The sequence below is a fragment of the Physeter macrocephalus genome, chromosome 19 (assembly GCF_002837175.3).
Source record: "Physeter macrocephalus isolate SW-GA chromosome 19, ASM283717v5, whole genome shotgun sequence".
Classification (NCBI taxonomy): Eukaryota; Metazoa; Chordata; class Mammalia; order Artiodactyla; family Physeteridae; genus Physeter; species Physeter macrocephalus.
Genome location: NC_041232.1, coordinates 15,557,116 through 15,584,519, shown reverse-complemented (window position 1 = coordinate 15,584,519; position 27,404 = coordinate 15,557,116). Strand labels below are relative to the sequence as shown.

Sequence of the window (27,404 nt, the reverse complement as noted above, 5' to 3'; positions counted from 1 at the left end):
AAAAAAAAAAAAAAAAAAAAAAAAAAAAAAAAAAAAAATGATGATGTGTACCAGGATAAAGCAAGCTATTCAGTTCAAGAACCTGACTGCATAAACACAAACTCCTGGAATTTAAATCAAAACCCAGGACAAACATGGGAGGTGAGATAACAAAAGGAAAAATAAAATTGCTAAAGTGATTTTAGGCCACAAAGCCAAAATTCTACCCTAGTGTGTTCTTTATGGATCATGCCTAGATCAGTTCTGGATAAAGTAATGTGAACAGGAGCATGTTCAACTGAGATTGGTGATAAAAGACCCAACCAGAAATGGCTTTTATGTTTCATCTGGTGTGTGTGCCTGCCACCCCACCTCACCCCACCCCCAATCAATTGCTGGTGGCCACTGCACGGAAAAGGATCATGAGACTTCACATGTGGACCTAGAGAGAATGAGGGCCATACTGATTAGTAATGTCTGTCATGGGTACAAAAGGGGAAAACAATGATGCGTGTGCCACATAACTGCCTTCTCTAAAACCGTATCTCATGAGGAAGGATAGGGAGTCGATAAATGGAATTTGTTACCCCAAGTAAGTTGTATAACCCAAAATATAATTATCTTCAAACTGACAAAACAGTACTACACTTTCTAAATATTAATCGGATCTTGCTAATGATGAGCATGACTTACCCAAAAGAGTTTATTACAGCAGGCAGTAAGAGGCCGGGCTAGATCACCTCTGAATATTCTTCTCAGCCCTGCATAGGACTCTATGATTTTTTTCAAGATGCCTCATTGTACTATCCCAGCTGTATTCCAGGTGGCTTAGTCTTCCCAACAGCTTTGCTTTGAAGACGTCATGAATATTTAAACAAACTTCAGGCTAAACATTTTTCACGCTTCTCATTTCATCCACAGTCCAAAGCCGGGTTTTGTTTGGCAAGAAGGCTCATTTTTGAGATGTGTGTATGTGCACATATATGCATATAAACCCACTGGCATTGTGTTATATACACACACTCGGACCTCCAAGGTACGTGTATGTAAATCCCTCCTCTTAAACCTTTTTTCTAAAATACATTTATTTATTTATTTTTGGCTGCGTTGGGTCTTCGTTGCTGCGCGCGGGCTTTCTCTAGTTGTGGAGAGCGGGGACTACTCTTTGTTGCAGTGCATCGGCTCTAGGCGTGTAGGTTTCAGTAGTTGCGGCTCGCGGACTCTAGAGCGCAGGCTCAGTAGTTGTGGCGCACGGGCTTAGTTGCTCCGCGGCATGTGGGCTCTTCCCAGACCAGGGATCGAACCCATGTCCCTTGCATTGGCAGACAGATTCTTAACCATTGCGCCACCAGGGAAGGTCCCTCCTCTTAAATCTTGACCCTCAGCTCTGAAGTTAAAGTCTGCAGTTAAAGGCCACTGACATGTCTTCAGGCACAAACCAGCAGGTATGCAGTTAAGTATGGACAGACTGATTATTTGGAAGTGACCTGCTAATGTTCCTACTGCAGTTATTCATTGACTGTGACTTCAGAACCACTGTGACAGTGAGAAAGCCAATGTCCCTTTCATTGTCTTGATGAGTAAGAGGCTAAATGAGTCACAGAAGGTCCCAGAGAGAGGTGGGAGCAGGTAAGGCATGAAGGGTTTAGGTAAAGAGGGTTGGTTAAATACACACATCTTTCTCTTTTCCATGAAATCCCATGAAGACAACTACAGAAGTGTTTTGTTGTTGTTGTTTTAGGGTTTACACCCACCAGAATTGAGAGAACAGGCAAGGAAAAATAACAAATTGCAGAAGCTGAATGTAGATGAAAAAAACACAACAAAATCGTAAGCCAGCAGTTGATAAAGCAGAGGAACATGGATTAGCAGCACCTAATCAGAAAGGAAGATACCCCTAGAAATGAAGGTGAAGGCAGTGGGAATGGTTGAAATTCAGTTTAAGAAGCTCTGAGTTCCCCAGATCTGTCTCCCTACTTCATGCAGCAAGACTGCCAAGATCCCAACCTGGCAAGAGACCAGAGATTTCTCCTCTAGAGAAGATAAAACTAAAGGTCTCTGGGTAAAGGACTCCAGAACCAGGTCCTACATTTAAAAAAAAAAAAAAGGGGGAATGAAAAATTAGAAAACAAAAATAGCTCTTAGTAAAAATATTTTTTGTTTTAATGAAAGAGCAAAAGTTAAACTCAATAGAAAGGTTAGAAAATAAAGTTAAGGAAATCGCCCAGAATAGAAAGTAAAAAGATAAAGAAAAATAGGAAAGAAATGAAAATTTAAACACTGTTATAGGAAGTCTACTATCCAAGAAACAGGAATCACTGAATGCAAGAACAGAAAAAATGGAGGGGAGGAAATCATGCATTATATTTACCTATTGCTGCATTAAAAAAATTACCCCAACCACACAGAAACTTATAACAAACATTTATTCTCTTACCTAGTTTGTGAAGGTCAGGAATCTAGGAGCAGCTTAGTGGGGTAGCTCTGGCTCAGGGTCTCCTCAGAGGTTGCAGTCAAGCTGTCAGCAAGGGCTGCTGTCTCATCTGATAGCTGGACTGGGGCTAGAGGATTCTTTCCAAAGTGACTCACTCACATGGCTGTTGGCAGAAGCCTCAGCTGCTAGCTGGCTATTGGCAGGAGGCCTCAGTTCTTTGCCACATGGAACTCCCCATAAGGCTTCTTCACATGGTAGCTGGCTTCCCCCAAAGCAAGTGATCCAAGAGAAAGAGAGAACATGGCCAAATGGAAGTCACGGGTGCCTTTTATAGCCCAATCTCAGAAGTGAATTATTACCATTTCCACTGTGTGCTCTTGGTCACAAAGACCAATCCTGGTCCAATAATGGGAGTGAACTGTACAAGGTATGATTATCAGGAGGCGAGGATCATTGGGGCCATCTTGGAGGCTGCCTATCACATCCATGAAATAGGTATGTGTGTATGTGTATATTTATGTATATGTGTATTTCAATTCTCAGAATTTGAGGACCTAAGTTTCCAGAACTGAAAAAGACAACTAACCACTTAGCACAATGGGCCCACGCCAGAGCCTACTGTCACGAACTTTCAAAACACCAAGGAGGGACTTCCCTGGTGGTGCAGTTGTTAAGAATCCGCCTGCCAATGCAGGGGACACAGGCTCAAGCCCTGGTCTGGGAAGATCCCACACACCGTGGAGCAACTAAGCCTGTGTGCCACAACTACTGAGCCTGCACTCTAGAGCTGGTGAGCCACAACTACTAAGCCCACGCACCACAACTACTGAAGCCCATGTGCCCTAGAGCCTGTGCTCCGCAACAAAAAGAAGCCACCGCAATGAGAAGCCAGTGCACCGCAACAAAGAGTAGCCCCCGCTCACTGCGACTAGAGGAAGCCCGCACACAGCAACAAAGACCCAACACGGACAAAAATAAATACATAAATAAATGAAGAAGATACACAAATGGCCAACAGGCACATGAAAATGTGCTCAACAACACTTATCATCAGGAAATGATCAAAACCACGAGATATTACCTCACACCTATAAAACGGTTATTAGCACAAAGACAAGAGTTAACAAGTGCTGGCCAGGATATGGAGAAAAGGGAACCCTTGTGCAGTGTTGGTGGGAATGTAAATTTGTGCAGCCACTATGGAAAACAGTATGGAGGTTCCTCAAAAAATTAAAAATAGAACTACCATATGATCCAGCAATCTCATTCCTGGGTATATATCCAAAGAAGATGAAATCATTATCTCAAAGAGATATCTGCACCCCACCTTTTTCACTGAAGAATTACTCACAAGAGCCAAGACATGAGAAAAACCTGTGTTAACTGACAGATGAATGGATAAAGAAAATGTGGTATGGGGAAGTCCCTGGCAGTCCAGTGGTTAGGACTCCACGCTTTCACTGCCATGGGCCTGGGCTTGATCCCTAGTTGGGGAACCAAGATCCCGCAAGCCACATACCATAGCCACAAAAAAAAAAAAAAAAGAAAAGAAAAGTAAAACAAGAAAGAAAATGTGGTATATATACAAAATGGAATATTATTCAGCCATAACAAAGGAAACCCTACCATTTGCAACAATATGAATTAACCTTGAGGGCATTATGTAAGTGAAATAAGTCAGACAAAGAAAAATGCTGTATGATATCACTTACATGTGGAATCTAAAAAAGATGAACTCATAGAAACAGAGTAGACGGGTGGTTGCCAGAGGCAGGGCCTAGGAGGTGGGGGAAATGGGCGAAGGTGGTCAGAGGTACAAACCTCCAGTTTATTTTGTAAAGCCTGCGGATGTAATGGACAGCAGGGTAACTACAGTTATCAATACTGTACTGTACGCTTAGAAGGTGCTAATAAGATTGTAGATGTTAAAAGTTCTCACCATGCATACACACACACATAAAATGGTAACTAATAAGATGATGGATATGTTAAGTAGCCTTATTGGTAATCACATCACAATACACACATATATCAAATCATGTTGGATACCTTAAACTTGTACACAATGTCATATATCAATTATATCACGATAAAGCTGGGGAAAAAAGTCAAATAATCAGTAATCAGAATGGCTTCAGACTTCTCAAGGGCAACACTGGAAGCTAGAAAGCAATAAACAGTGCCTTCAAATTCTTGAAAGAAAATGATTTCCAAGCCAGAATTAAACCCTCCAGAATGGAAAACATTGGAAAAGAAACAACCAAATTTTAGAAGCTGAAAAGTAAATTAAAAAAAAAAAATCCTGAATTTTAAAAGTTGACAATGAAGAACTTGAAAATAATGAATTAGCAGCACAGGGAACCTCCAGAAATGGAGGTTAAGGGAGGGACGGGCTGTTTGAAATACAGTTAACTGCTAAGTACTTAGCAGGCCTTTTCAGTTCTGGAAATATAGAGGCCTAAATTCTGGGCATGAAAAAGGTAGTTATACCAGCCAAAGCATCAATGAAGAGAACAGAATAAAAGTATTCTGAATCACGCTTGGTAAGTTACTGCAAGATACGTTTTACCCAAATGGAGGAGGAAGCAGAGAAACAGGAAGACAAGAGAAACAAGAAATGGGAGCTCCAAACCCAAAGAGAGGTAATGGGGAGCTCCAGGATAGTGGTGAAGCAGGACCCCTGAGGGACCACTGTGTGCCAGGCTGCGGGGCAACCAGTCCAGGGTGGAGGTCAGAGGTCCCCAGGGAGGATGCTTTTTCAGAGTGATGAAATGGATGGAATACCTGGCGCATCTCAATGCCTTGGGAGGAACTGAGACACTCAGTCAAGGCTTTGAGGTCGAATTCACAATAGTGCACAGAAAAGCAAGCAGACAACAAAATTGTTTTAAAGAGCAAGATAATTATGGACTCCTGGGGAGAACACTGTCCAGGAAAGAAAAAGCAGTCATAGTTTACAACATGACTCAGCTCTGACTAGCATTTATATAGTCATATTATTGTAAACACTGAATACTGACCTAATCAAAATTATGAAAGAACTATATTCTGGGGGAGTAGGAGATGGCTTCCACAGTGGGAATTTAATAGAGAATGCCTAGAACAGAAATATCTAGCATTGGTAACAAGCAGACAGAGATAGAAGTTAAATACGAAAATAATCAGCTGGTTGACTGTGGGAGGGGAAATGAAGGAGAAAACAGGAGACTACTGTGTTTTGTGGCCAACTTTGTAGAATCCTTTGACTTTCTAAACTGCACGTGCATTACTTTGATCTTAGAAAGAGATTAACATGCTGCAATGAGAAATCAGGCAGTAGCCAACCATTCATTCATTCAATAAGCATTTAATGTGTGCCTACAGTATACCAGTCCCTGGGAATTTGGAGGAAAAACAAAAAATGATCCAGGCCCTTTCCTCCCTGGCTCACAGTCTGTTGGGTTTCTCAGCACAGCCAGAGGGGCAACAATTCAAACTCTTCTGTGGTGAGGCGTTAATATGGTGAAGGAAAGAGGCGTGGACACCTGCTTGTTTTGAATGTCAAGGTCTGTGGCTAGCGGTTTCTGCTGGCTTGCCTTGAGCAAGGTTGCTGTGGGCTTAGCCTCAAGTCATGATGGGACCCAAGCAGGTGGGGCAGATGACAACTGAAGTAACAATGATACCTCACATGGGCAGTCGGCAACGTGGGATACACTTTCTAAAGCATTAGGGCAACCGAAGGCTGGTTTCAAGCATGAGGGTCACTGGCTGGCTGCTTTGTTTGCATGACCTCATTTAATCCTCACATTAAACTTCTAAGGTGGCTACTATTATTATCTCCACATTCTAGATAAGGAAACTGGAGCCCAGAGAGGTTATGTGACCTGCCTAAGGTCATAAGCAGTAGAACGAAACCTCAAACCCAAGTCTTGAGTCTATGCCCTTCAGCCTTAAGACTGGGAATTTTTCTCAGTCATTGGATTAAGAGCTGCAAGACCTGAATTCTAGCTCCTGCTCTACCAATAATCGGCTGTGTGATCTTAGGCAAGTCCCTTCCCTTCTCAATGTCTGTTTCCAGGTGTGAAAAACGGAGGGGGCTGACTCAGATGACATCTAAGCATCCTCTATACTTTGGCAGTCTGTGTTAGCAATAGGGAAAGCCAATGGGAAAAGGAAACACATGAATGGGGTGCAGAGGTGAACACACTTTTCTCCTCTGAGCCTCGACTGCCTCATCTGTAAAATTAGAGAATCATTAAGACACACCTCTCATGGTTGTTAAGTGTATTAAAGAAGACAGCGTATGGAAAGTACTTAGCACTTGCCTGGGCACAGAGTAAGTGCTCAATCAACACGAGCCCTTATTCATTCCTACTACTCATATGCTTACAGGTCTCCACCACACTTGGATTCCTGAAAGTTTCCACTTCTGGTAAGGTCAAAGTACCATGTTTGTGGGAAGAAGGGGGGATCAAAGCACAAGAAAAGGGAGTCAAACAAAATTACTGTCTGACAGGAATGTGTGCTGTTGCCCTTTATTGGTTTTACATACGAGTTAGTTTACCAATACTTTCAGGAGCATGTAAGTGTGAAATTGGAAAGCGTCACCGCAGGACTGCCACAAGCCACTGCACTGGCGATATAAAAGGGGAGGCGGGGGGGAATACACTGGGCCAGGGAGAGGGAGAAAACTAGAGAGACGGAAAGGATAGGAAGGTGAGCCCCAGGTGTGGAAGGACAAAAAGATACGGGGCTGGGGAGCAAACTGGCTTTAAAGTTCAAAGCACATTCATCCAGATTGACTGTTGAACACACACTTCTTTGAGTTTTTAAACATGCCCCCACTGTCCTACCTCTGTGCTTTCCCTCAAACCACTTCCTCTATGTGATTTCCTATTCCCAGCCACGGACACTGCTCAAGGCCAGCCTAGCTTTCAGGCCAAGCTCAAATTTTATTTTCTTTCAGAAGAAATTACAAAGCGTTCATGGTTAATAAGGATATAGACTCTGGGTCAGCGAGACCTGCTTTGGAATTGAGTTGGTTGAACTTGAGGCGAGTTTCTTCACCTCTCAAAACCTCAGCTTCCCAATCTGTAAAATGAAGATATGTAGTAACAACCTCACAGGATTACAATGAATAATAAATGATGGTGCACATGAAGCCTTAACCATATGCTCAATAAATGTCAGCTGCTGTTATTTTCTCCATCACCCACATTCCAGTCCATTCCCTACACCTATTACATTGAACTAGAATTACTGACAACCATGGAACCATGCTTCTGTCTCTGAATCCCAAAAAAAAAGCCTAGTACACTAGGTAACATGCAATAGGTGCTGCATAATAAATACCATCTGAATTGAATGCAATGACTATCACATTCTCAAGCTCATGATTATTGACTGTTTTGAGTAGAAGAAAAAACATCCCAAGCAATTGGCTACAGGTGACCAGATGATCATGGCAGGGTTCCCAATCTTGTCTGGGATGAGAATGAACCTCTCCAGGAAACCATTCTGTGGCAGGGACCCTTGGGCTCCCATAATAATGAAAACAAGAACAATTAACAACTAACATGTATTGAGGACTTACTATGTCCCGAACACTACCTCTAAGTGCTTTACCCAAAATAAATCAGTTAAAGGAACTCCAGGGGCAATTCTCACCCCCACTTTACAGAGGAAACTGAGTGATCAGCTGCCCCAGTTTGCCAGTATCTGAGGGGGGTTCCTCAGACTTTCAGTGCTAAACTCAGAAAAGTCCCAAGCACGCTGGGACGAGTGTGCCCTAACACTGAAGCACACAGATATTAAGTAAATGTCCCAAGGTCAATGAGGGGCCAAATCAGGATGAGAAACCCAGGAGCCCCATTCGCGTCTACTGCAGGCACAGACAAAGGCAAAAATGAACCCACTGAGACAACAAATTAGCCAGGTCATCAAGTGAGCTGTCCACCAGGCTTCTGAGCAGAGTCTGACGCAAATAAGTACTCAATCTAATTGTCCCAACCGTGTTCTAACCGCGCACTGCCCAGAGCTACCCATATGACCTTAGGCAAATCATTATCATCTCTGGGCCTCCGATGTTTTCCTCTTCAAAATGAAGGGGTCACACTAAATAGAGGATGGCAAATACATCGGCTCCCTTGCCCATGGCAGGCAAAAGTAAATGATTAGGCTACTACTTCCCACTCCACCCAGACTTGGGCCTCAGAATCCTTCTCAACCCAACACACTGGGTATTCACAACCCATTTGTAGCTGATGCTTAGCATGATCTCTAAAGCCACCAGCTTTATCTTCACAGTCTGTTGGCACTCAACTAGCTTCCCAGGAATTGCTCTGGTCTCTTAGGATTTGGCACTCAGACTAACACCCAAGGATAGGGAGCAGCTGGATGGCAGCAGGGTGACAAAGGAAGGGACAGTCTCCATAGACTGGGCACTCCCTGTGTCCAGTCCTATGCCATGTATACCTCACAGTACAGCACAGTGAACGAGGGCAGGGACTCAAGAGAGACCACCAGGGCTCAGCATCCTGGCTCACCATTTACCAGCTGTGTGACCTTGGGCAAATTACCTAACGTTTCTCGATTTCCTCAACTACACAAGGAGGACTGCGATACTATCTACCTCACAGGATTATAAGGATTCAATTAGTTAATATGTGTAAAATGCCTGGCACGTAGTAAGTAGATGTGTTAATACCAGAATCCTCAAAATCACCCTCTGAGGTGGATATTATTTAACAGATGAGGGAACTGAGATTCAGAGCGACTAAGCCGCCCAAGATCACACAACTAGTTAAACAGCAAAGCCGGATTCAAACACTAATTTCTAAGCCTTTGCTCCGCCACACTGCATTTCCATCAACACTCAATGGTGAAATAATGGATTCTTAATTATCTGCAGGGCCTTGCCTGTACTCCTGGGGCTGCTGTACTTCCACCCTCAGCACCGGCTTGATCCCTCCTGACACTGCTCTCCTAGCTGGCTCCTGAACACTGCCTGCTTCAACTCCTGGACCAGCCACACCTTCGGCACAGAGAGAGCAGATACCTACAGAAAACCAGAACACAGACTGCTGAGTCTCCAGCTCCTGGGAAACAGGGGAGAGAATCTTTACAATTCTGATCATTGGTCTTCCCCTATCTGTAAAGCGAATTCTGCTATTTTATAGATTTCTATCTTTCAGGGAATTGAGCAAACACAGATTAGAGAAAATGGGGAAAGGGATTAAGCACCTTAGGTACCTATGCTGTATCTTATCTACCTCACTCCCCTAGGGGTCCTCCTAAACATATGTATCTCTTTGTCTTAAAAATCATAGCTATTCACAAAAATATTCTGGCTAACACCAAAGTTGCTACAGCTAATATATTTCTTGCTATGCTATTATGTCCAGAAAGAGTGAGCTGGTGCCCACATTTCTAGTTCATTCCATCTACTGCTTTTTTTCTTTGGCAGCGCCACGCGGCATGCACAATCTTAGTTCCCGGACCAGAGATCGAACCTGTGCCCCCTGCAATGGAAGTGCGGTGTCTAAACCACTGGACTGCCAAGGAGGTCCCAATATGCCTTTTTAAAAGCTGGGGAAGTGTTTACCCAAAGATGGGGCTTGGAGAGTCTCTAACACTAGTGACAGAGACCAGAAATTGGTTCCATTCTTGCTTCTGCCCAGGTTGCTGGTGGGAGCTGAGCAGGCAGCTTGCAGCAGGTGACACAGAACTGTGTGCTCTTCCAGCCGGTGACCCCACAGGACGCGACATGGGAAGGTCCACTGACCTCCAGAGCGCAGTAATGATGTACGACGTCCAGCTCTCAATGGCTCCTACCTCTCCTCCTCACTTTACAGATGATAGGAAAGGCAGGACGAACGTGAGTTGGAAAAATACAGATACATGTTTCCCTCCAAAGTCTCTCTCCTTGCTTATGAGATAAAGTCAGCTCCATCTAGACCAATTACTCTCCACGTTCTAAACGGTTCCTTCCTTTGTGAAACCGTCATACTCTTGCCTTTTCAAAGGAAACAATCTCTTGGCCGGGAACTTGACTCTCTCAACTCTAATGCCAAGGGAGAACCCCAGAGTTATCCGGCAAGGGGAAGGGTCCCACCAAATAAGAGTGTTTTTACCTGTAAAATTTGCTCTGGATGTGTGTCCAAGAGGTGAGAACAGATAAAAGCAAACTCCCAGGGAAGCACTGGAGGAGAAAGGTAAGAATGCCGAGTGTGATTTTAACAGATGGGGTTGGGAAAGGACAGCAAAGGGTAGTAGGTAGGAAAGCTGGCTCAGGTTCCGCAAGATGTAGACTTGGCCACTCAGTGTGTGACCTTGGAAAAGTTACTGAACCATCTTCTGTGACTAACAGAACCTCCTTCCTCCTCCGAAAACTGGTGATAACAACGGTGTAATCTCTCCAGGGTTGTCATGAGGCTTCAGTGAGATGACACAGATGAAGGGCAGAGTGCCAAGAACTGGAGCCATTCTTACTAACCAGTCTGCCTCTCTCGGCCCATCATTTGACGCTAACGCTGTCTGACAGCTAACATTCATGGAGCACTTACTGTGACCAGGCACAGTGCTGACCTCTGGGTTTCAAAGGGGAATTAAGTCTTGGCTTGATTATATTAAACCAGCCTGAAGTTTGTGAGTATTAGTACTCTTCCACAGATTACTGCCAGGATTAAGCGAGAAAACGCCTCCTACAAAGGGTTTAGTCCAGTGCCTGACGTAAAAAGAGTACTCAGTACTCAGCAGATACTAACGTCAAGGGCAAGCCCCGTTTGCCTTGGTAACAAACAGGAAGGCGAGATGGTAGACCTGAGTCTGCTTTTTGGCCTCTCCCACTTAGCCACACCCTTTGCTGCCAGCTCTTGCATCCCTGGTCAGCAGTCCCTAGCCTACATCAAGGACTTGGCTCTTCTAGAACAAATATGGAAGGACCCATAGACCTGAAGAGCTTGAAGGCTAAGGTGATTAAAACAGAGAAAACTTGTCGGGCTAGTAGTTACCCTAGCGAGGAGTGGTAACTGGAAGAAAGCCTACGGAGCTCATGGACGCTGGTGACGCTGTCTCTCGGTCTAGATGCTGGTTACATGGATGCTGTTGACACTGTCTCTTGGTCTAGATGCTGGTTACGTGGAGGCTGGTGACGCTGTCTCTTGGTTTAGATGCTGGTTACATGGACGCTGGTGACACTGTCTCTTGGTCTAGATGCTGGTTACGTGCATGTGTTCACACCGAGAAAACAACTTCTACAATTAAGACTTGTGTACTTTTCTGTATGAATGTTATGTTACAATAAAAAATTATTCACATCGTGACTGCCCCTCTCCATTATCCAAAGCATGAAGCAGCCCTTCCCAATGGGTATTACAAGTACAACTGGGTTGCAAGCACAAGATGTCAGTCCCCGGTGGCAGCAAGCAGCCTTATCACTTTACCCGCTGGGAGCTGTGGAAATACCATGATGTTTGGTGAGACTGGCAAGTCCTGCTCTCGAGTACCCAATGAATAGTATCCTCCTCATCAGACCAGTTTACCTTAAGGTTTTTCCTATCTAAGGTCAATTTTATTTACTTTTTTTATTTTTTTAAAATTTTTTAAATTTTTTGCCTGCACTGGGTCTTCGTTGCTGCACACGGGCTTTCTCTAGTTGCGGCGAGCAGGGGCTACTCTTCATTGCAGTGCGCGGGCTCCTCACTGCGGTGGCTGCTCTTGTTGTGGAGCACGGGCTCAAGGTGCACGGGCTTCAGTAGCTGTGGCTTGCAGGCTTAGTTGCTCCGCGGCATGTGGGATCTTCCCGGACCAGGGCTCCAACCCGTGTCCCCTGCATTGGCAGGCGGATTCTTAACCACTGCGCCACCTGGGAGGTCCCTATTTACTCCATTTTTAATCAGATTCTTTTATCCTCTCCAACCAGGAAACAGCTGGCTACATTTAAGGGTCGACACCCCTAGACTGATCTTTACAAACCTGAGAGTCAGTCTTGGACATCACTCCGTATCTCACCCTTCATAACGAGCAAATGTCTAGTAGGTCCCTCCCTCTTCCCCAACTTCCTTCCTTCCCAACTGCTGGAGGGAAAACCTAAAATAAATTTCAATCATTTGTCAAGTCAATGGATATACAAGTCAATGGATATAATTTCAGTAAAAATATACAGACTACGTGCTGGTTTTCTCTTTGAAAGTTTATTGTCATTAAAAAAAAATAAAACCCTCTACTTGTTACATTCACCTCTCAGAACATTTAATGTACCAGTTAATGATGTTATTGTAAAAAAAAAAAAAGCCCACCAACTGCTTGAAATGGCTCTAAGTTATCATTATTATTTTTTGCCATGTTCTGGTATCATAGTGGTTTAAACTCTTTGGAAAAAACTGGTGCAACATTAAGTAGCAAGATCTCAAATTCCCAGATTAGAAACAATTTTTATATCAGGAGGAATTTTAGTAAAAAATCCAACGATAAAAGGAAATGTTAATAGAAAAACAAAAACAAAAATACTGTAAAAAATAGGATTCCCCCCACCCAGCCCCAAGTTAGGTTAAAAAAAAAAAAAAAAAAAAAGGAACCAATCCCACCCCATCCACCCCCCATATTTCTCTTAGAAAAGTCACCCAGTCCTAAACGCAGGGTCTCACACACCAATACAAGTAGCCTGATTTGCAGACCAGCCTCTGGGATCTTACACTGGCCCCAGTCTGAAGTTTTTTTTTTCAAAACTTAAGGTAAGTTAGGTAGTTAGAATTCCATAAATACTGGTAACCGAATGAATGAAAACATCCTGACTTTGGTATGGCTACAGAAATCTGGAAACTGTTCAAGAGGACACTGGCTTAGAGAGGGAGCTGGGGGAAGCACACAGCAACCCCCAAGTGGAGGTAAATAAACACTAGGCCACACCCACAGCAAACACTGCGTGTAACACCTGAGGCTGATGCCTTGAACGAAGCACATGTAAAGGTTCTTGATCAGAATCACACACATACAGCTTCTTGATCAGATTAACACACGTATAGGTTCTTGATTGGAATTGTCTGGACCAAACTTTATCCAAGTTACCACTTGCAGGAAACAGTTTGAATTTGGTAATTTATCCAGTGCCCTGGAGTCCAAGAAGAGACAAAGACCTTTTGGAAGAAGAATAACCACCCGGGCTAAAAGCCAGGCCCCTCTTATTCTAGGAAGCTCAAAGTCTGTTTTTTCCTTCTCTCGTTCGATTTTGCCCATCACAAAAGCACCTCCATCTCCCAACAAGAGGGCTCTTCCACCCCAGGTCACCACAGGGGCCTGTCTGAGGGGTAGAACTGCTGATTTTTCATCCCTGGAGTGACTCAATAAAAAGCAAGTCTTCTGGGATCAGGAATATAATTTACAGTGCTGTGTCTCAAGCGTAATTTACGGTTTCCCTCATTTTCACTAGATCATGATTGTTAAAGGTTGTGAGGATACTGAGAAGGCAGCAAGGGGCTGCGACCATGCCGAAGTGTGGCCTCAAACATCCTCAAATTTACTGAAAAGGGTAAAGTGCCCGGTCTTCAAATCACCAGGTTCTTCATGAAAGCACAAAGGACCCACCAGACAAGGCAAGAAAACAAGGCAACTTGCTGCTGCATCCATGCAGAAAAGTAGTTATCGATACAATCCTTCCCCCAAAAAACAAACTTTGGTGCAGTGTTAGGAAGACAAGATAATCATTTAAAAAAAAAAAAATTTAAATAAACCACCTTCAATGGCAACACACACTAACTATATCTAAATAAATTTCCATCACAGGGCACAAGGGGATAACCAAGAGCTCCCTGATATTATGGGAGGTAACACACACCACAGTGACAATTCAATCAAGAGAGAGCCTCCCTTACAGCAAAGGCCGCCAAGAAGAAACAAAAGGTGAAGCCCCTGTTTACTGTCGATCTGGTTCACTATTGCAAAGATCATAATCATGGGGGGCTGGGAGGCAGAGAAGAAACTCAGAACGCAGAACGCCCAGGCAATTTTGATAAACAGCATCATTTGTCCTGTGGTCTAAATGAGACTCCAACACCAGAAAAACGTGAGAGGAAAATTGGATTATAAATGAAAACTAAAATGTATCTATACAAGTCTTTACTCTGAGTCAGTAGGGTTTGGTCTCTGTTGAAGCCAGGACTCTGGAGAAGGTGATTTACTTGTCATCACAGCTCTACAACTAGCTGTGGGGTGTGTACATCAAGAGACAACACGAAGACAATCACTTGAGACCAAGGGAATTACTTACAAAGATTTCCTAGGATGTATAAGGTCTACTGATTGCCCATTGAGATGCTAATACTTGCTCTAACCCCAAATACTTTAAACATCTTAAGGTGGCAACTAGAATATTAGAAACAAAACAAAAAAATCATCACCCAGTGAGTTATTTCTCCCATTATGGGAATGAGGGAAAGGGAGCAGGGCAGGCTGTTTCACCAGGATTCATCAGGGAGAGTGCAGGTTTAGCGGCAGCCAACGGCCTTCCCCGTCTGCAACCTGGGCCAGATCTCCTGGGAGCCCGGGAGTGCCGACAAGGTTCCATGGGCTCGGAACGGCCAAAGCGCAACACTGGCATCGGCGACGAGAAGAGTGCGATGTGAGTTACCAGTGAGAGTCTACAGACCACTGAGGACTCCACCAACCATCTCACCTCCCCACCGACCACAGACAACCCGGATCACCAGCGGGCGGCAGGTGCCACCTCATCCACTTGGGAGCAGGAGAGAGGAGGAAATTACAAACGAAAGCTTCTGAAATGACCGCTTCTTGCTCCAGCCTGAGCTAGAACAAATGTGTTTGCACGTTGCTTTAAACAACATTTAAACTATGGAACCTTCAGCACTTTATGAATATGAAACGCCCCCTTCCCTCAACCCCATTTACTGCAGTGCACGTCGTCTCCCAGGTGAATTTTTCTGTCTTTCAGCCGGTGGAATGGATGGCATACGCCAGATGTTACACAAGGCATTCATTTCTCCGAGAAGGCTTAGAGCCAGGAGAATTAACCTCCTTCTGCTAGGACCTCTGCCCCAAGCTTCTGGGGAAACAGTGAATTGGGCTTGACAAGGAAGGTAGCTACATGATCCACTAATCAGATTCAAAACATGAAAATGCATTCAGCAGGGTACCCCTTCCTGCTCCTCATCATGACAGAAAGACCTACAGATAATTAAGAGAGTTGTCCCTTCAAACTCAAAGGAGGCTTTAAAAAAAAAAAAAAAAAAAGACAAAGTATAAGCAAAAAACAAAGAAATCAGTAAAGCAAACTCCCAATACTCCTGAAAGTAAAATAGTCTCATGGTGACAGATGACTGGAAGAAGTCGAGGCAGGGAAAGAATGACACAAAGGCGGGAAGTGCCTGGCCACAAGGGCACCTTGCAGAATCCACCAAGTGTTCTCCATTTTCCAAGGCCAAGCAAGTAGCAAGTCCCAAGTTAAAAACTTTCTATTAAGAGCAAAACAAAACCAAAAACCATTCCAGAAAAGGGGTCAAGGGAAGAACAACACTGGAGAAAGTCAAGCCGCTGACCTCCGGCGGATCACGAAGAGCCCGCGCTGAAGCTGGCCCAAGTAAATCCTCATCTTGGTGCTGTCACTTGTCTTCCTCACCCAGATCTGCAGGGGAGATGGAAAAGGAACAGGATGAGAGAGGCTAATCCTGAGGGGCAAATGTTCCAGAGCATCAGGATGTTTGCATGAATTAGGTGTAGCCAGACAGCTGGCAACCTCTTCCTGTCAACCCGTGAGGCATTCACAGGCCTTGACCTCTAGCCTCCTAAAGGCATGCCTCCAACGCAGAGAGCAGGCATCAGCCCTTGAACTCATTTCTCCCAGCCATCTCTCTTACACCTTTGAGTAAGAAAATGGAAAGCACGGTGTTCTTGAGTTCCATTTTTGCCTTCATCTTAAAGACTCTTTTTTTTTTTTTTTAGACTGCACTATGTAGCAGGTGGGCTCTTAGTTCCCCGACCAGGGATCGAACCTGTGTCCCCCGCACTGGGAGTGTGCAGTCTTAACCACTGAACCACCAGGGAAGTCCCCTTAACGACTCTTTTTGTTATGGTATGACTACAGCATTATCAACATTCAAGACACATATATTCATAAACTTACAATCAAATTAGAAAATATTTTCCTTGCCCCTAGGGACTTCCATAGTATAGCCTTTCAATTCTCTGGTTTCCTGGCAATTAAGGCTAATGGTCATAACAGCAAAAGATAGAAAAATTAACAACAAAAGAAATGCCCACGGGTGAGCGAAGGCCCAATGAGGATGCTGAGAAGGCCCAACTAGCTTAAGACAGTCCTTCCCCCCTGACCGCATCATTCCGCCACAGATGGGGTCAGATGTCTGGCACTGTACAGGGCAGATGTATTCTTCCCTAGAACTGAAAACGAGCTCTTCCAGCATGGGGCCTGCCAGAGCTGCCAAGTGCACCCAGTATGTGGCATCCCTGCAGCCAGGGAGGGGAAGGAGAGCTGCCACCTCTGTCACCTGACCCACTTGCGGGGGAGATTACTGGGGGCCAGACACTGTGCTGACCAAACTGACCAAGCTCCTTCATCCTCAGAACAATCCTATGGAGTAAGTACTGTTATCACCCCCATTTTACAGAAGAGCAAGGCTGAGTCCACTTGTCCGATGGGAACCCTGGCGCCTGACATCAAAGCCCTTTGCTCTTCTTACCTGGTTCCCCGCCTTCTCACCCCTTCTCTCATCCATGTTATTAACATGTGATCAGATGCAGACAAAAGCATAAGTTTTTTAAAGATCTGCATCTCACCTATATATGCAAGTACAAGTTTACAGATATAGCTCCTCCTTTGCCCATTCAGTTGTCAGGTTTAAAAAAAGCTTCTTCAGGGCTTCCCTGGTGGCGCAGTGGTTAAGAATCTGCCTGCCAATACAGGGGACACAGGTTCGATCCCTTGTCCGGGAAGATCCCACATGCCTCGGAGCAACTAAGCCCTTGCACCACAACTACTGAAGCCTGCGCGCCTAGAGCCCACGCTCCACGACGAGAAGCCACTGCAATGTGAAGCCCGTGCACCACAATGAAGAGTAGCCCCCGCTCACCACAACTAGAGAAAGCCGGCGCGCAGCAACGAAGACCCAACGCAGCCAAAAATAAATAAATAAATTTATTTTTTTAAAAAAAAGAGAAAGCTATTCTCAGTTTCATATTTCCTTACTGTGATTATTTAACAACAGAGACTTCAAAGTCAAATACACTTGTTTAAAAATAAAGACCTCACATGAAGCTGAGCCTCTAAAGGACCTTGCAGAACCATTTTAAACTGAAAACTGACCCCAAGGAGGGCTGAAGAGCCAGTCACCAACATGCTCAGACCCACGCACCAAATTTGCTCACAGTCAAGTTATGCAGAAGCCAAGTAGCTTCAGTGTTACTTAGGATTTCACCTGAAAAAATGAGCTGGAATACTTCCAAGAAGTGAGAAATGTTTTCCCCGTTGCAAGCCTCCGACGCACTGAGGCTTCTCCCCTCCAGGAGACATGTCTCAGTGTCACTGTTTCCTTGTCAGACTTCGCTAACACTCTATTATGTCAAAGGGTGACAATCTTCAACAGAGAGAGAGAAAAAAAATCTAACTTGCATTTCTGTTTTCCTGAAAAGTCCTGAGGTGTCAGAGAATAATGCATGGGTTCTGAAATTAGGCTCAGGGACGAGGAGGCCACATGCCCTCTGTGCAGCAGCCCACACGGCCAGGCACACGTGCTCCACTGTGAAAACTGCAAAGCCTCCTGCCAGGGCAGTGGCTCTCTGAGATGCCCTGTTCCGACCCGGCTGAGGGTGACACACAGATCGCGAGCCCAGAGAAAAATGCCGTTGATTTATCTGGAAGGCTCTCCCTAACTTCTAAGTAAACAATCATTTTGCCAACTAGTCACATTTGAGGGCATTTTCAATTCAGGAAGCTGGGAGAATAGAATAGGCTTAAGTTATTTCATAATCCAGCTTCATTAGACTTACTATGCACTGGCACAAATAAGTTAGAGGGGAGACACATAAAAATCAATTTCTTTGCAGACATTTGTGGACTGATAAAAGATCAAGCCAAACAAGCTATTAACGTTTTAAACTGTTTTTTGACTACTAACAAGAACAGTTACACACTGCTGACACCCTCCTAAAGAAGGTTCAGCCGGAGAACTCACAGGCTAGGCACATCATCCTTCAGCATGACCCTCAGAGCTGACTTTCACCCAGCCCCCATCCTATAAGAGAGACTGGAGGAGACCAGGCCCTAAGGGTATGAGCCTGGTAGCTCATTGTTCAGAAGCACAACAGGACACGTCGGATTAGAGAGACAGCAGGTGAAGAGTAGTGTGTGGGTCAGATCAGGCCAGCACCCATTTACTGAACACTTACTGTGTGCCAGACCCTGTGCCAGGTGCCTTGTTAGATCCTCAGAGCATGAAACAAATCTGAGTGCACATGAAAGCTCGAGAGAAATAACAGCAAAAACAGAGTATGCTCCAACGGCAAGTCCCATCCTCAGTAGATGGCTGCCTCAAAAAGCAGCAGGATTTGAATGCGCAAACATCACACCAACTTGCCTTGTGTTCTTTCCTGCAGTCTATCTCAGTGGTGCCCAACTCAATTACTCTGCAGGGAGTTCACAAAACCACGAGGCTTACACAAACCCACATAAACTGCAGTCATGCAAAGTAAGGGATTTTTAAGGGTGATTTTGCCTATGTGCAATTTCAGCCTCAAAGTGCTGACTTTAGAATCTAACCCACATATAACACTGTGATTCCACTGTACTTTCTTGGTGGCACTCACATTGCAGGTTTGTCCCATTTTGCTTTCCTAAAGGGTGACAGAGGTTCAGTCTTACCTCATTGGCTCCGACAGAGCTGATCACACAACTCAATTTCTGGTTGTCCTTTGACTCCAGATAGATGGCCTGGCTCTTGTGGTACCTGCAGGACAAAAGACACACATTTATTTTTTTAACCACTTTATTGAGGTATGACTGACATGTGAGAAGTAGTACGTATTTAATGTATACAACTCAATGAGTTTCGGAATAAGTACATACCTGTGAAACCATAACCACCATCAAGGCCATAAACATAATCCACCTCCTCCCAAAGTTTTCTCCTACCCTCTTTATTATAACTATTGTCTTGTGGCTTTTTTTTTTCCTTTTGTGGTAAGAATATTTACCATAAGATTTACTCTCTTAACAAATTTTAAGTATACAGTATTGTTAAGGGCCCAAATTTAGGAACGGAATAAAGAAAGGGCACAAAGGAGGGAAGGAAAAAAAAAAACACAACAAAAAATATAATTAAAGGAATCTTAATTTATAGTTGAGGAACAGCCTGGATTTCAGGTTTAATTTACAGGCTTCCATCCTTGGATTAGATTAGATGACCTCCTAATCTCCTTCTAAGTCTAAAAATCACATTCTTGGTTCCACTGCAGAGTGGAAAAGGGGGCCAAGGAAAGGGCTGGAAAACTAACTGTATTTTAGTTTTTTATTTGAATTATATGACCCAGTTCAAAAAGTAAATTATAATTTTTTTAGTAAAACCTCTGTCCCCACTTTCTGCCTCCACCCCAAAACACTGAGGAGGGGCTTCCCTGGTGGTGCAGTGGTTAAGAATCTGCCTGCCAATGCAGGGGACACGGGTTCGAGCCCTGGTCTGGGAAGGTCCCACATGCTGCGGAGCAACTGGGCCCGTGAGCCACAACTACTGAGCCTGCGCTCCGCAACAAGAGAGGCCGCGATAGTGAGAGGCCCGCGCACCGCGATGAAGAGCGGCCCCCGCTCGCCACAACTAGAGAAAGCCCTCGCACAGAAACGAAGACCCAACACAGCCAAAAATAAATAAATAAATAAATAAATTTTTAAAAAAAACACTGAGGAGGGTTGGGTGGACAAAATGAACAACAGGTGGGCTTGAACAGACTGCCCCGTTACGTATTTTCTATTTGTCCAAGTAAGTCATCAACAAGAAGGCAGGCCAAATTCAGTCCTTACTTTGATCACTCATTCAGCAAATACTCATTAGCCACTTGTTGTGTACCACTGACTACCCTGGAGGGTGGAGTGGACAGTGAACAAGGCCACAAGGTCCCTGCCATCAGGAGCTTCAAATACAGTGGCAGTGACAAATATGAAATAATCACAGCTGGCAAGTACCAACTAGGTGAAGTTCTGACTGTTAGACTTGCACCAAAGGGTATCTAATTTGGCCTGGTCAGTCAGGAGAGCAGCTCTGAATGGACTAGATAAGACAGACTTCCCCCTTTCAGTCCCTGCATCTATTATCTTGGCCTGTAGTGTAGGACCACCCTCACCTTCTTCTACAAGTTCAGGGACAAGGCAGAGGATGAAAAATGAGGAAGCCAGGGCCAAAGCCCAAATGAGTCAGTAACAGCTTCCACAGGAGGAAGGAGCAGCTGCTGGGTGACAGGAGTTGGAAACATCGGCTGAGCTGCTGCTGGCAGTCCTGGCCTAGGCCAGCCCAGTTCAGTCAAGAACATAACCTTTGGTTCATTCTGGCTGCAGAGAGTTGGCTTAACAGACCCACTAACTCATATAACTTCCACCAAAACACATCTCCCAGCAAAGCACTGCATCTAACCATTATTTCTGTGGGGGAAGAAGACAGACTCTGTTTTGCTGGTACAGTGAAATAATCCACTGCTAAGATATCACAGTAAAGGATGTACTTCACTCCCACAATGGGCTTTTTCCAATCAAGGTTCTAAGCATTCTTTAACCTGCTACTTAGGAGCAGAAAACTCAAGTTTCCAAGTCAGTTTACTTCCTGAGAACACCGTTAAAAGAAATCAAATCATAAATTCAATTAGAACAGCGAGATTGGTTTAAACCCAGCTTGAAAAGCTGCTTTTGGCCAGGGATTAGTTGGTAAACTGGGTCAGGGGACCTCCATTATGCTAAATATGTAATATTACAAGGTCTGAATTAACAAAGTGCATGAGGAAAGGTTGAATTAGTTCACAGAAAACTCAAACTTGAGTTTCCCTCCCACATCTAAGCCAACCGTCCTATGTAAATGGTAATGTCTTGAGTAATGGTTAGAATAAAAACAGAAGGGGAGAACATTCAGTTATTCTATGGGGGTTGTGAGTTATTAAAGAGATAAAAACACAAAACAACATGCAACTAGCCTCAAGTCATCCTGATACTACTTTCTAAATAAAGAAAGGTCATGGGTGTGGTGTAGGAGTATATTACTAGTGTGGAAATGTGGTCAATATACTGCTCAGTCAAGAAAAAAACTACGTCCATCATGTCCCTGTGTGCGTAATACGACATAACGCGTGTTACATGTGTATCATATACACACATACACAAAAATTGGTAAATTTATATTAAAATGTCTCTTAAGTGTATATTAAAATTTCATAAAAATATAAAGTTTTATAAAAATATAAAAGAATGATATTCTTTTTATTGCATAGCTTTCTTCTTTCCAGAATAAACAGGTATTACTTGTAATCAAAAAGTAAATAGTACTTTCTTATAAGTCATGGTACTGAAAAACACCGAAGTAACCACAGGGCAGGAAGAAAACTTAATGTCACAAATTAATGTCTTAGTGTCTGTTAAAGACAACTCTGGGAGACGAGCCGGACAACTCTCCTGAGACGTGCTGCATTTTCCTTCAGATGCGCTCAGCACCCACACCCCAACACATCCGACTGGCTCTCAAGTGAACATCAGGAGTAAACCATGCCATCTGATCTACTACCCGTGGGAAGCGGTCTGGGACTCGCCCATCTGGCCACCTCCCAAATCCGCCTGCTCTGGGATCACCAGATGGTGGCGGCCTGAATGCCCAGCAGGGCTCCCTGGGCTCCACAGGAGAGCTCGCCAGCGTGTTTCCCAAACCAGCTGATTCCCAGGTCCTCGCGAAGCAGAGGCCCTGGGACCTCCAGCGGTTGTCAGGCACCACACAGTGGTCTTGGGGAACCATTATGCCTGGATATCAAATCTAGTAAATTACCCAAATTCCCTGGGGGGGAAAAAAAGTCCTCAGAAATTAAAGTGCTCATGCTGGGGTGGCGGTTTCAAGATGAAACCAAAAAGTATATGACAACCGTAACATACAAATTTACTTGCCGATTTCTAAATACTAATTAAAGGGGGGGGGGATTTAGAATATGTTTAGACACAAAAAAAATATTAAAAAAACAACAAAAATAAAGTTAAATTAGTAAAAATGTACATTATCACTTTTTTTTGGCCAATTAACCTGTTTTACAAGCTACAACTCATCTCTGCTGAAAAAATACTTTAAATAGCCTCAGAGAAAAAGCCCCAAATGTCAAATTGACTTTATTACTAATGCAAACCCTGACCTGGGAATCCCTACAGTTAAGTTCTTAAAGCTCTGCCTCTACTGTTAAACCTGACAAACTAGAACCACCGCTACTATTATGGAAAAAAGCAATTTCTTTAGAAGGTGGGTCAAAAAGTGGGGCAGGGAAGGGGTAGAATTTAATTTTGTATCCTGCTGGGAATCCTGATATTAATGTGTCATTTCCCCAAAAAAACCCATGACTACCATGTTACAACTACAGGACTTCAAGGAGTCCCAATTCTAGCTGTAAAGAGTCACTGTTTTGAGTTAATAATCTCTCGTGTCAGGCAAAGGTCGGAGGGTTAAATCCACCCATGCAAGTGGGTGACTTCACTGAATTCACTTCAGCAGTGCTGGATTTAAAGTGAGGAAAGAAAAAACAGTCCACCGGCACCATCACTGAGTTACTTTAAAATCTCAAGCTACTTTCGCAGTACTTTCTAAGAAGGGTCATTAGTTCAAATCAAAATGTGAGGAAAACTTACAGCAGGAAATAAAATGTCTTAAAAACAGTATAAGACCCAAGACAAAGGAAGATGCTTATCTTTCAAAATGAAACGTAGCTTGATAAGCGTTCAGGCCAAGATGGGAAGCCGAACCACGCTCATTTTGCTGAAGTCATTTAGAGGGGTGGGATGGGGGGGTGGGAGGGAGGGAGGCGCAAGAGCGAAGAGATATGGGAACATATGTATATGTATAACTGATTCACTTTGTTGTAAAGCAGAAACTAACACACCATTGTAAAGCAGTCATACTCCAATAAAGATGTTAAAAAAAAAAAAAGAGCCTCAAAAAAAAACCCAAAACTGAATGAAACATGTTTTGCCATAAATACTGTTTCACCAAAATACTCCACATCACTGGAAAGAGCAGAAAGTGATTCAGCCGACCTTTCAGCCACAGGCCACAACTGCTGGAAAAGAAGAAAGAATGAAAGCCTCCAAACTGACAAGGACACAAAAGGCAAACATTAGGAGCCTGGTGAGATGCGAGAGGCCAGTCCTGTAGAGGACTCCTGGCAAACACCTTCCAGATGAGGCAGGAAGGGAGGGACCCGCCTTTCAGTAGATGAGTCATGAACCTGACCTCCAAGGCCAAGGAAGGGAAACACACAGAATACAGAAAACAACAGTCTCAATATTTAACAAGAGAGTAAGCAACTTTAAAGTCACTAAAATAGTAAAATGCTCCAAGACACTTTATAGATTTCTGCTGCCACTGGGAGAAAGACAGTGATTGTGACATTCCTTCAAAACGCTTAGGTGATCTACCACATCCCACCTGACCACTGTCTACATTATGAAACAACAGTCACCGTGGGTCCTTTCTTTAGAAAAACAAGAATTTTATTTTACTGCATTTTCATCCTCAAGACATGTCTCACAAAGTCTAAGGATTAAGCCTTAGAAGGAAGATCAGAAGCAATGCAATGACAAAACAAACATCATTTGAAATATCACATGGCTTTAAGACTCACAGATCCGTAAAAATGTTAGTGATAAATCTCATCATTTTTGAAGATGGTTCTTATGTGTGGGCTTGATCTTTAAAGGTTATTTGGTTTTCATTATTAAAAACATTTTTCATTTTATTTTGCCCCTCAGGGTGTTGAGCGGTCAGGGCCTGCCACCTAGTGGTGCTGTGTTCTGATAAACTATGTTAGGACACAACATAACTGGCCTCTTAGAAAAAGAGTCCTCAAATGACAGGGGCAGAAGTCACTAAGATCAGGATTACAGGGGGCAGAGTCAAGATGGCATACTAGGAGGATGCAGAATTTGCATCTCCTCACAACTAGGGCACCTACCAGGCACCGGTGGGGAACTAGACACCTAAGGGGACGGGTGGAACCCCAGGGGCCGGGTAGGACGTGGGGCATGGGGGGAGTGAAGGGGGAGGAGAAGTGGAGGCAGGACAGGACTGGTGCCCCTGAGGGGCGGCTGGGGGAGGGGAAGGGATCCCTCGCCGGAAGGGGTAAATCGGGGGACCATTGGGAGGGCAGAGGATCAAAAGGGAGCGTGGCCAGGTTTCCCCTGCCCACATGGGCCCCTGGGAGCCTGCTGAGGTCCCGGGCCTGACGCTCTGCCCACCAGGCCCCCTCCAGCCGCGCGGGTCCTGAGGGGTGGGAGAGAGGGAAGGGGAGCACAAGTAAAGGCCGGACCTCCGGGACCAGCACCCCCGAGGGGCGGCTGGGGGAGGGGAGGAGTTCCTACACCCAGCGGGACCCACCCATGGTTAGGGGTCCAGCCGCGACAGGGGGAGACCCTGGGGAGGACGGTGGGGGAGGGCAGGAAGGAACGGGGCCAGCGCTTTCCCTGTCCACTTACGCACCAGGGAGCCTGTTGGGCACCCGGGACTAATTCTCTGTCCTGGAAGCCTCCCTCCTGCTGTGCAGAGCCCAGGCCCCGCCCCTAGACCCCCACCCGGGGCCCTCCAGCCACGCGGGTCCTGAGGGAGTTAGAGGGAGGGAAGGGGAGCAAAAGTAAAGGCCAGGCGGCTGGGGGAGGGGAGGAGTTCCTACACCCAGCGGGACCCACCCACGGTTAGGTGTCCAGCGAAGGGGGAGACCCTGGGGAAGACGGTGGGGGAGGGGCGCTAAGGAACGGAGAGGAACGGGGCCAGCGCTTTCCCTGTCCTCTTAGGCACCGGGGAGCCTGCTGGGCTCCCAGTCCTAATCCTCTGTCCTGGGAGCCTCCCTCCTGCGGCGCAGAGCCCAAGCCCTGCCCCACACCCCCACCCAGGGCCCCACCCCTACACTGGGGGACCCCCTCTAACGCCCTGGGCCTAAACCTCACCTACATAGCCTCCCGCAGGGCCCAACCTCCAAACTCCGGAACTCCACTCTCCAGAGGCCCTCCTTTCCACGTGCAGGCTCTCCCCTTGCCACAGGTCCTAAGCAGAGGCCCCACCCCATGCTTGACCTTGCCCTGCCTAGGCCCCGCCCCACGCCCAAAGTCACCCGCCCACCCGCCTAGGTCCCGCCCCACCCTAAACCCCACCCCTGCCCAAGTTCACCCCTGCCTAAACTCTGCCCCCTAAGCAAGGCTTTTTTTTTTTTCTTTCTGTTTTCCTCTTTTAGATTGGGGTGGTGTTTTACCCTGTTGATTCACTGTTGCTGATTCTTTTATATTTTTATTTTTATTAATAAAGTTTTTATTTTTCTAATTTTATTTTATTCTTTATACTTTGTTATTGTTCTCTCCTTTTGGCTTGTCCCCACCCTCTACCTTTTTGTTTCTTTTTCCTGCTGTGGTTTTATTTTACCTTGTTGCAGTTGCTTCAATTATAGTTTTATTTTTCCTACTATATTTTTTATCTTTTTAATTTTATTTTGTTTTTTATTCTTTGATATTGTACTGCTCCTTTTTTTCTTTTTTTTTTTTTTAACCACGCCACAAAGCTTGTGAGATCTTGGTTCCCAGTCTGGAGGTCAGGCCCAGGCTCCTGTGGTGGGAGCTCCGAGTCCAAACCGCTGGACTAACAGACAACCTCAGACCCCCGGGAATATTAATTGGAGTGAGGCCTCCCGGAGGTGCTTATCTCAGCGCCAAGAGCCAGCTCTATCCAACTGCCTGCAAACTCCAGTGCTGGACGTCTCAGGCCAAACAACCAGTAAGATAGGAATACAGCACCACTCATCAAAAAGAGAAAAAACAAAAAAAAAGAAACGACAGAAAAATGTTACAGATGAAGGAGCAAGGTAAAAACCTACAAGACTAAATAAATGAAGACGAAATAGGCAACCTACCTGAAAAAGAATTCAGAGTAATGATAGTAAAGATGATGCAAACTCTTGGAAACAGAATGGAGAAAACACAAGAAACATTTAACAAGGATCTAGAAGAACTAAACAGCAAACAAACAGTGATGAACAACGCATTTACTAAAATTAAAAATACTCTAGAAGGACTCAATAGCAGAATAACTGAGGCAGAAGAACGGATAAGTGAGCTGGAAGATAAAATGGTGGAAATAACTGCTAGAGAGCAGAAAAAAAGAAAAAGGAATGAAAAGAATTGAGGAGTCTCAGAGAGCTCTGGGACAACATTAAATGCACCAACAATCGAATTATAGGAGTCCCAGAAGAAGAAGAGAAAAAGAAAGAGACTGAGAAAATAATCGAAGAGATTATAGTCAAAAACTTCCCTAACATGGGAAGGGAAATAGTCAATCAAGTCCAGGAAGCACAGAGTACCATACAGGATAAAACCAAAGAGAAACATGCCAAGACACATATTAATGAAACTATCAAAAGTTAAATACAAATAAAAAAATATTAAAAGCAGCAAGGGAAAAGCAACAAATAACATACAAGGGAATCCCCATAAGGTTAACAGCTGATCTTTCAGCAGAAACTCTGCAAGCCAGAAGGGAGTGGCAGGACATATTTAAAGTGATGAAGGAGAAAAACCTACAACAAAGATTACTCTACCCAGCAAGGATCTCATTCAGATTTGATGGAGAAATTAAAACCTTTACAGACAAGCAAAAACTGAGAGAGTTCAGCACCACCAAACCAGCTCTACAACAAATGCTAAAGGAACTTCTCTAAGTGGGAAAAACAAGAGAAGAAAAGGACCTACAAAAACAAACCCAAAACAATTAAGAAAATGGTAATAGGA

The 27,404-nt window shown here is 44.6% G+C and overlaps 1 protein-coding gene across 9 annotated transcripts in view; it reads right to left on the bottom strand.

Annotated features, from left to right (window-relative positions):
• The window catches only part of SUDS3 (SDS3 homolog, SIN3A corepressor complex component), a 315,049-nt gene that overhangs the window by 260,453 nt on the left and 27,192 nt on the right, over window positions 1–27,404 (bottom strand). For 6 of the 9 annotated variants that reach the window (XM_055080658.1, XM_028480816.2, XM_055080659.1 and 3 more), the window contains exons 11-12: window positions 19,278–19,362; window positions 15,943–16,028 (exon numbers count right to left, since the gene is read on the bottom strand). In XM_055080658.1, the coding sequence (XP_054936633.1) occupies window positions 15,943–16,028; window positions 19,278–19,362 (171 nt within the window). Of the gene's footprint in view, window positions 1–2,607; window positions 2,672–7,374; window positions 7,484–9,388; window positions 9,450–15,942; window positions 16,029–19,277; window positions 19,363–27,404 lie in introns of those variants that run through there. The other 3 variants (XM_028480818.2, XM_028480821.2, XM_028480819.2) reach the window with 3 other exon arrangements.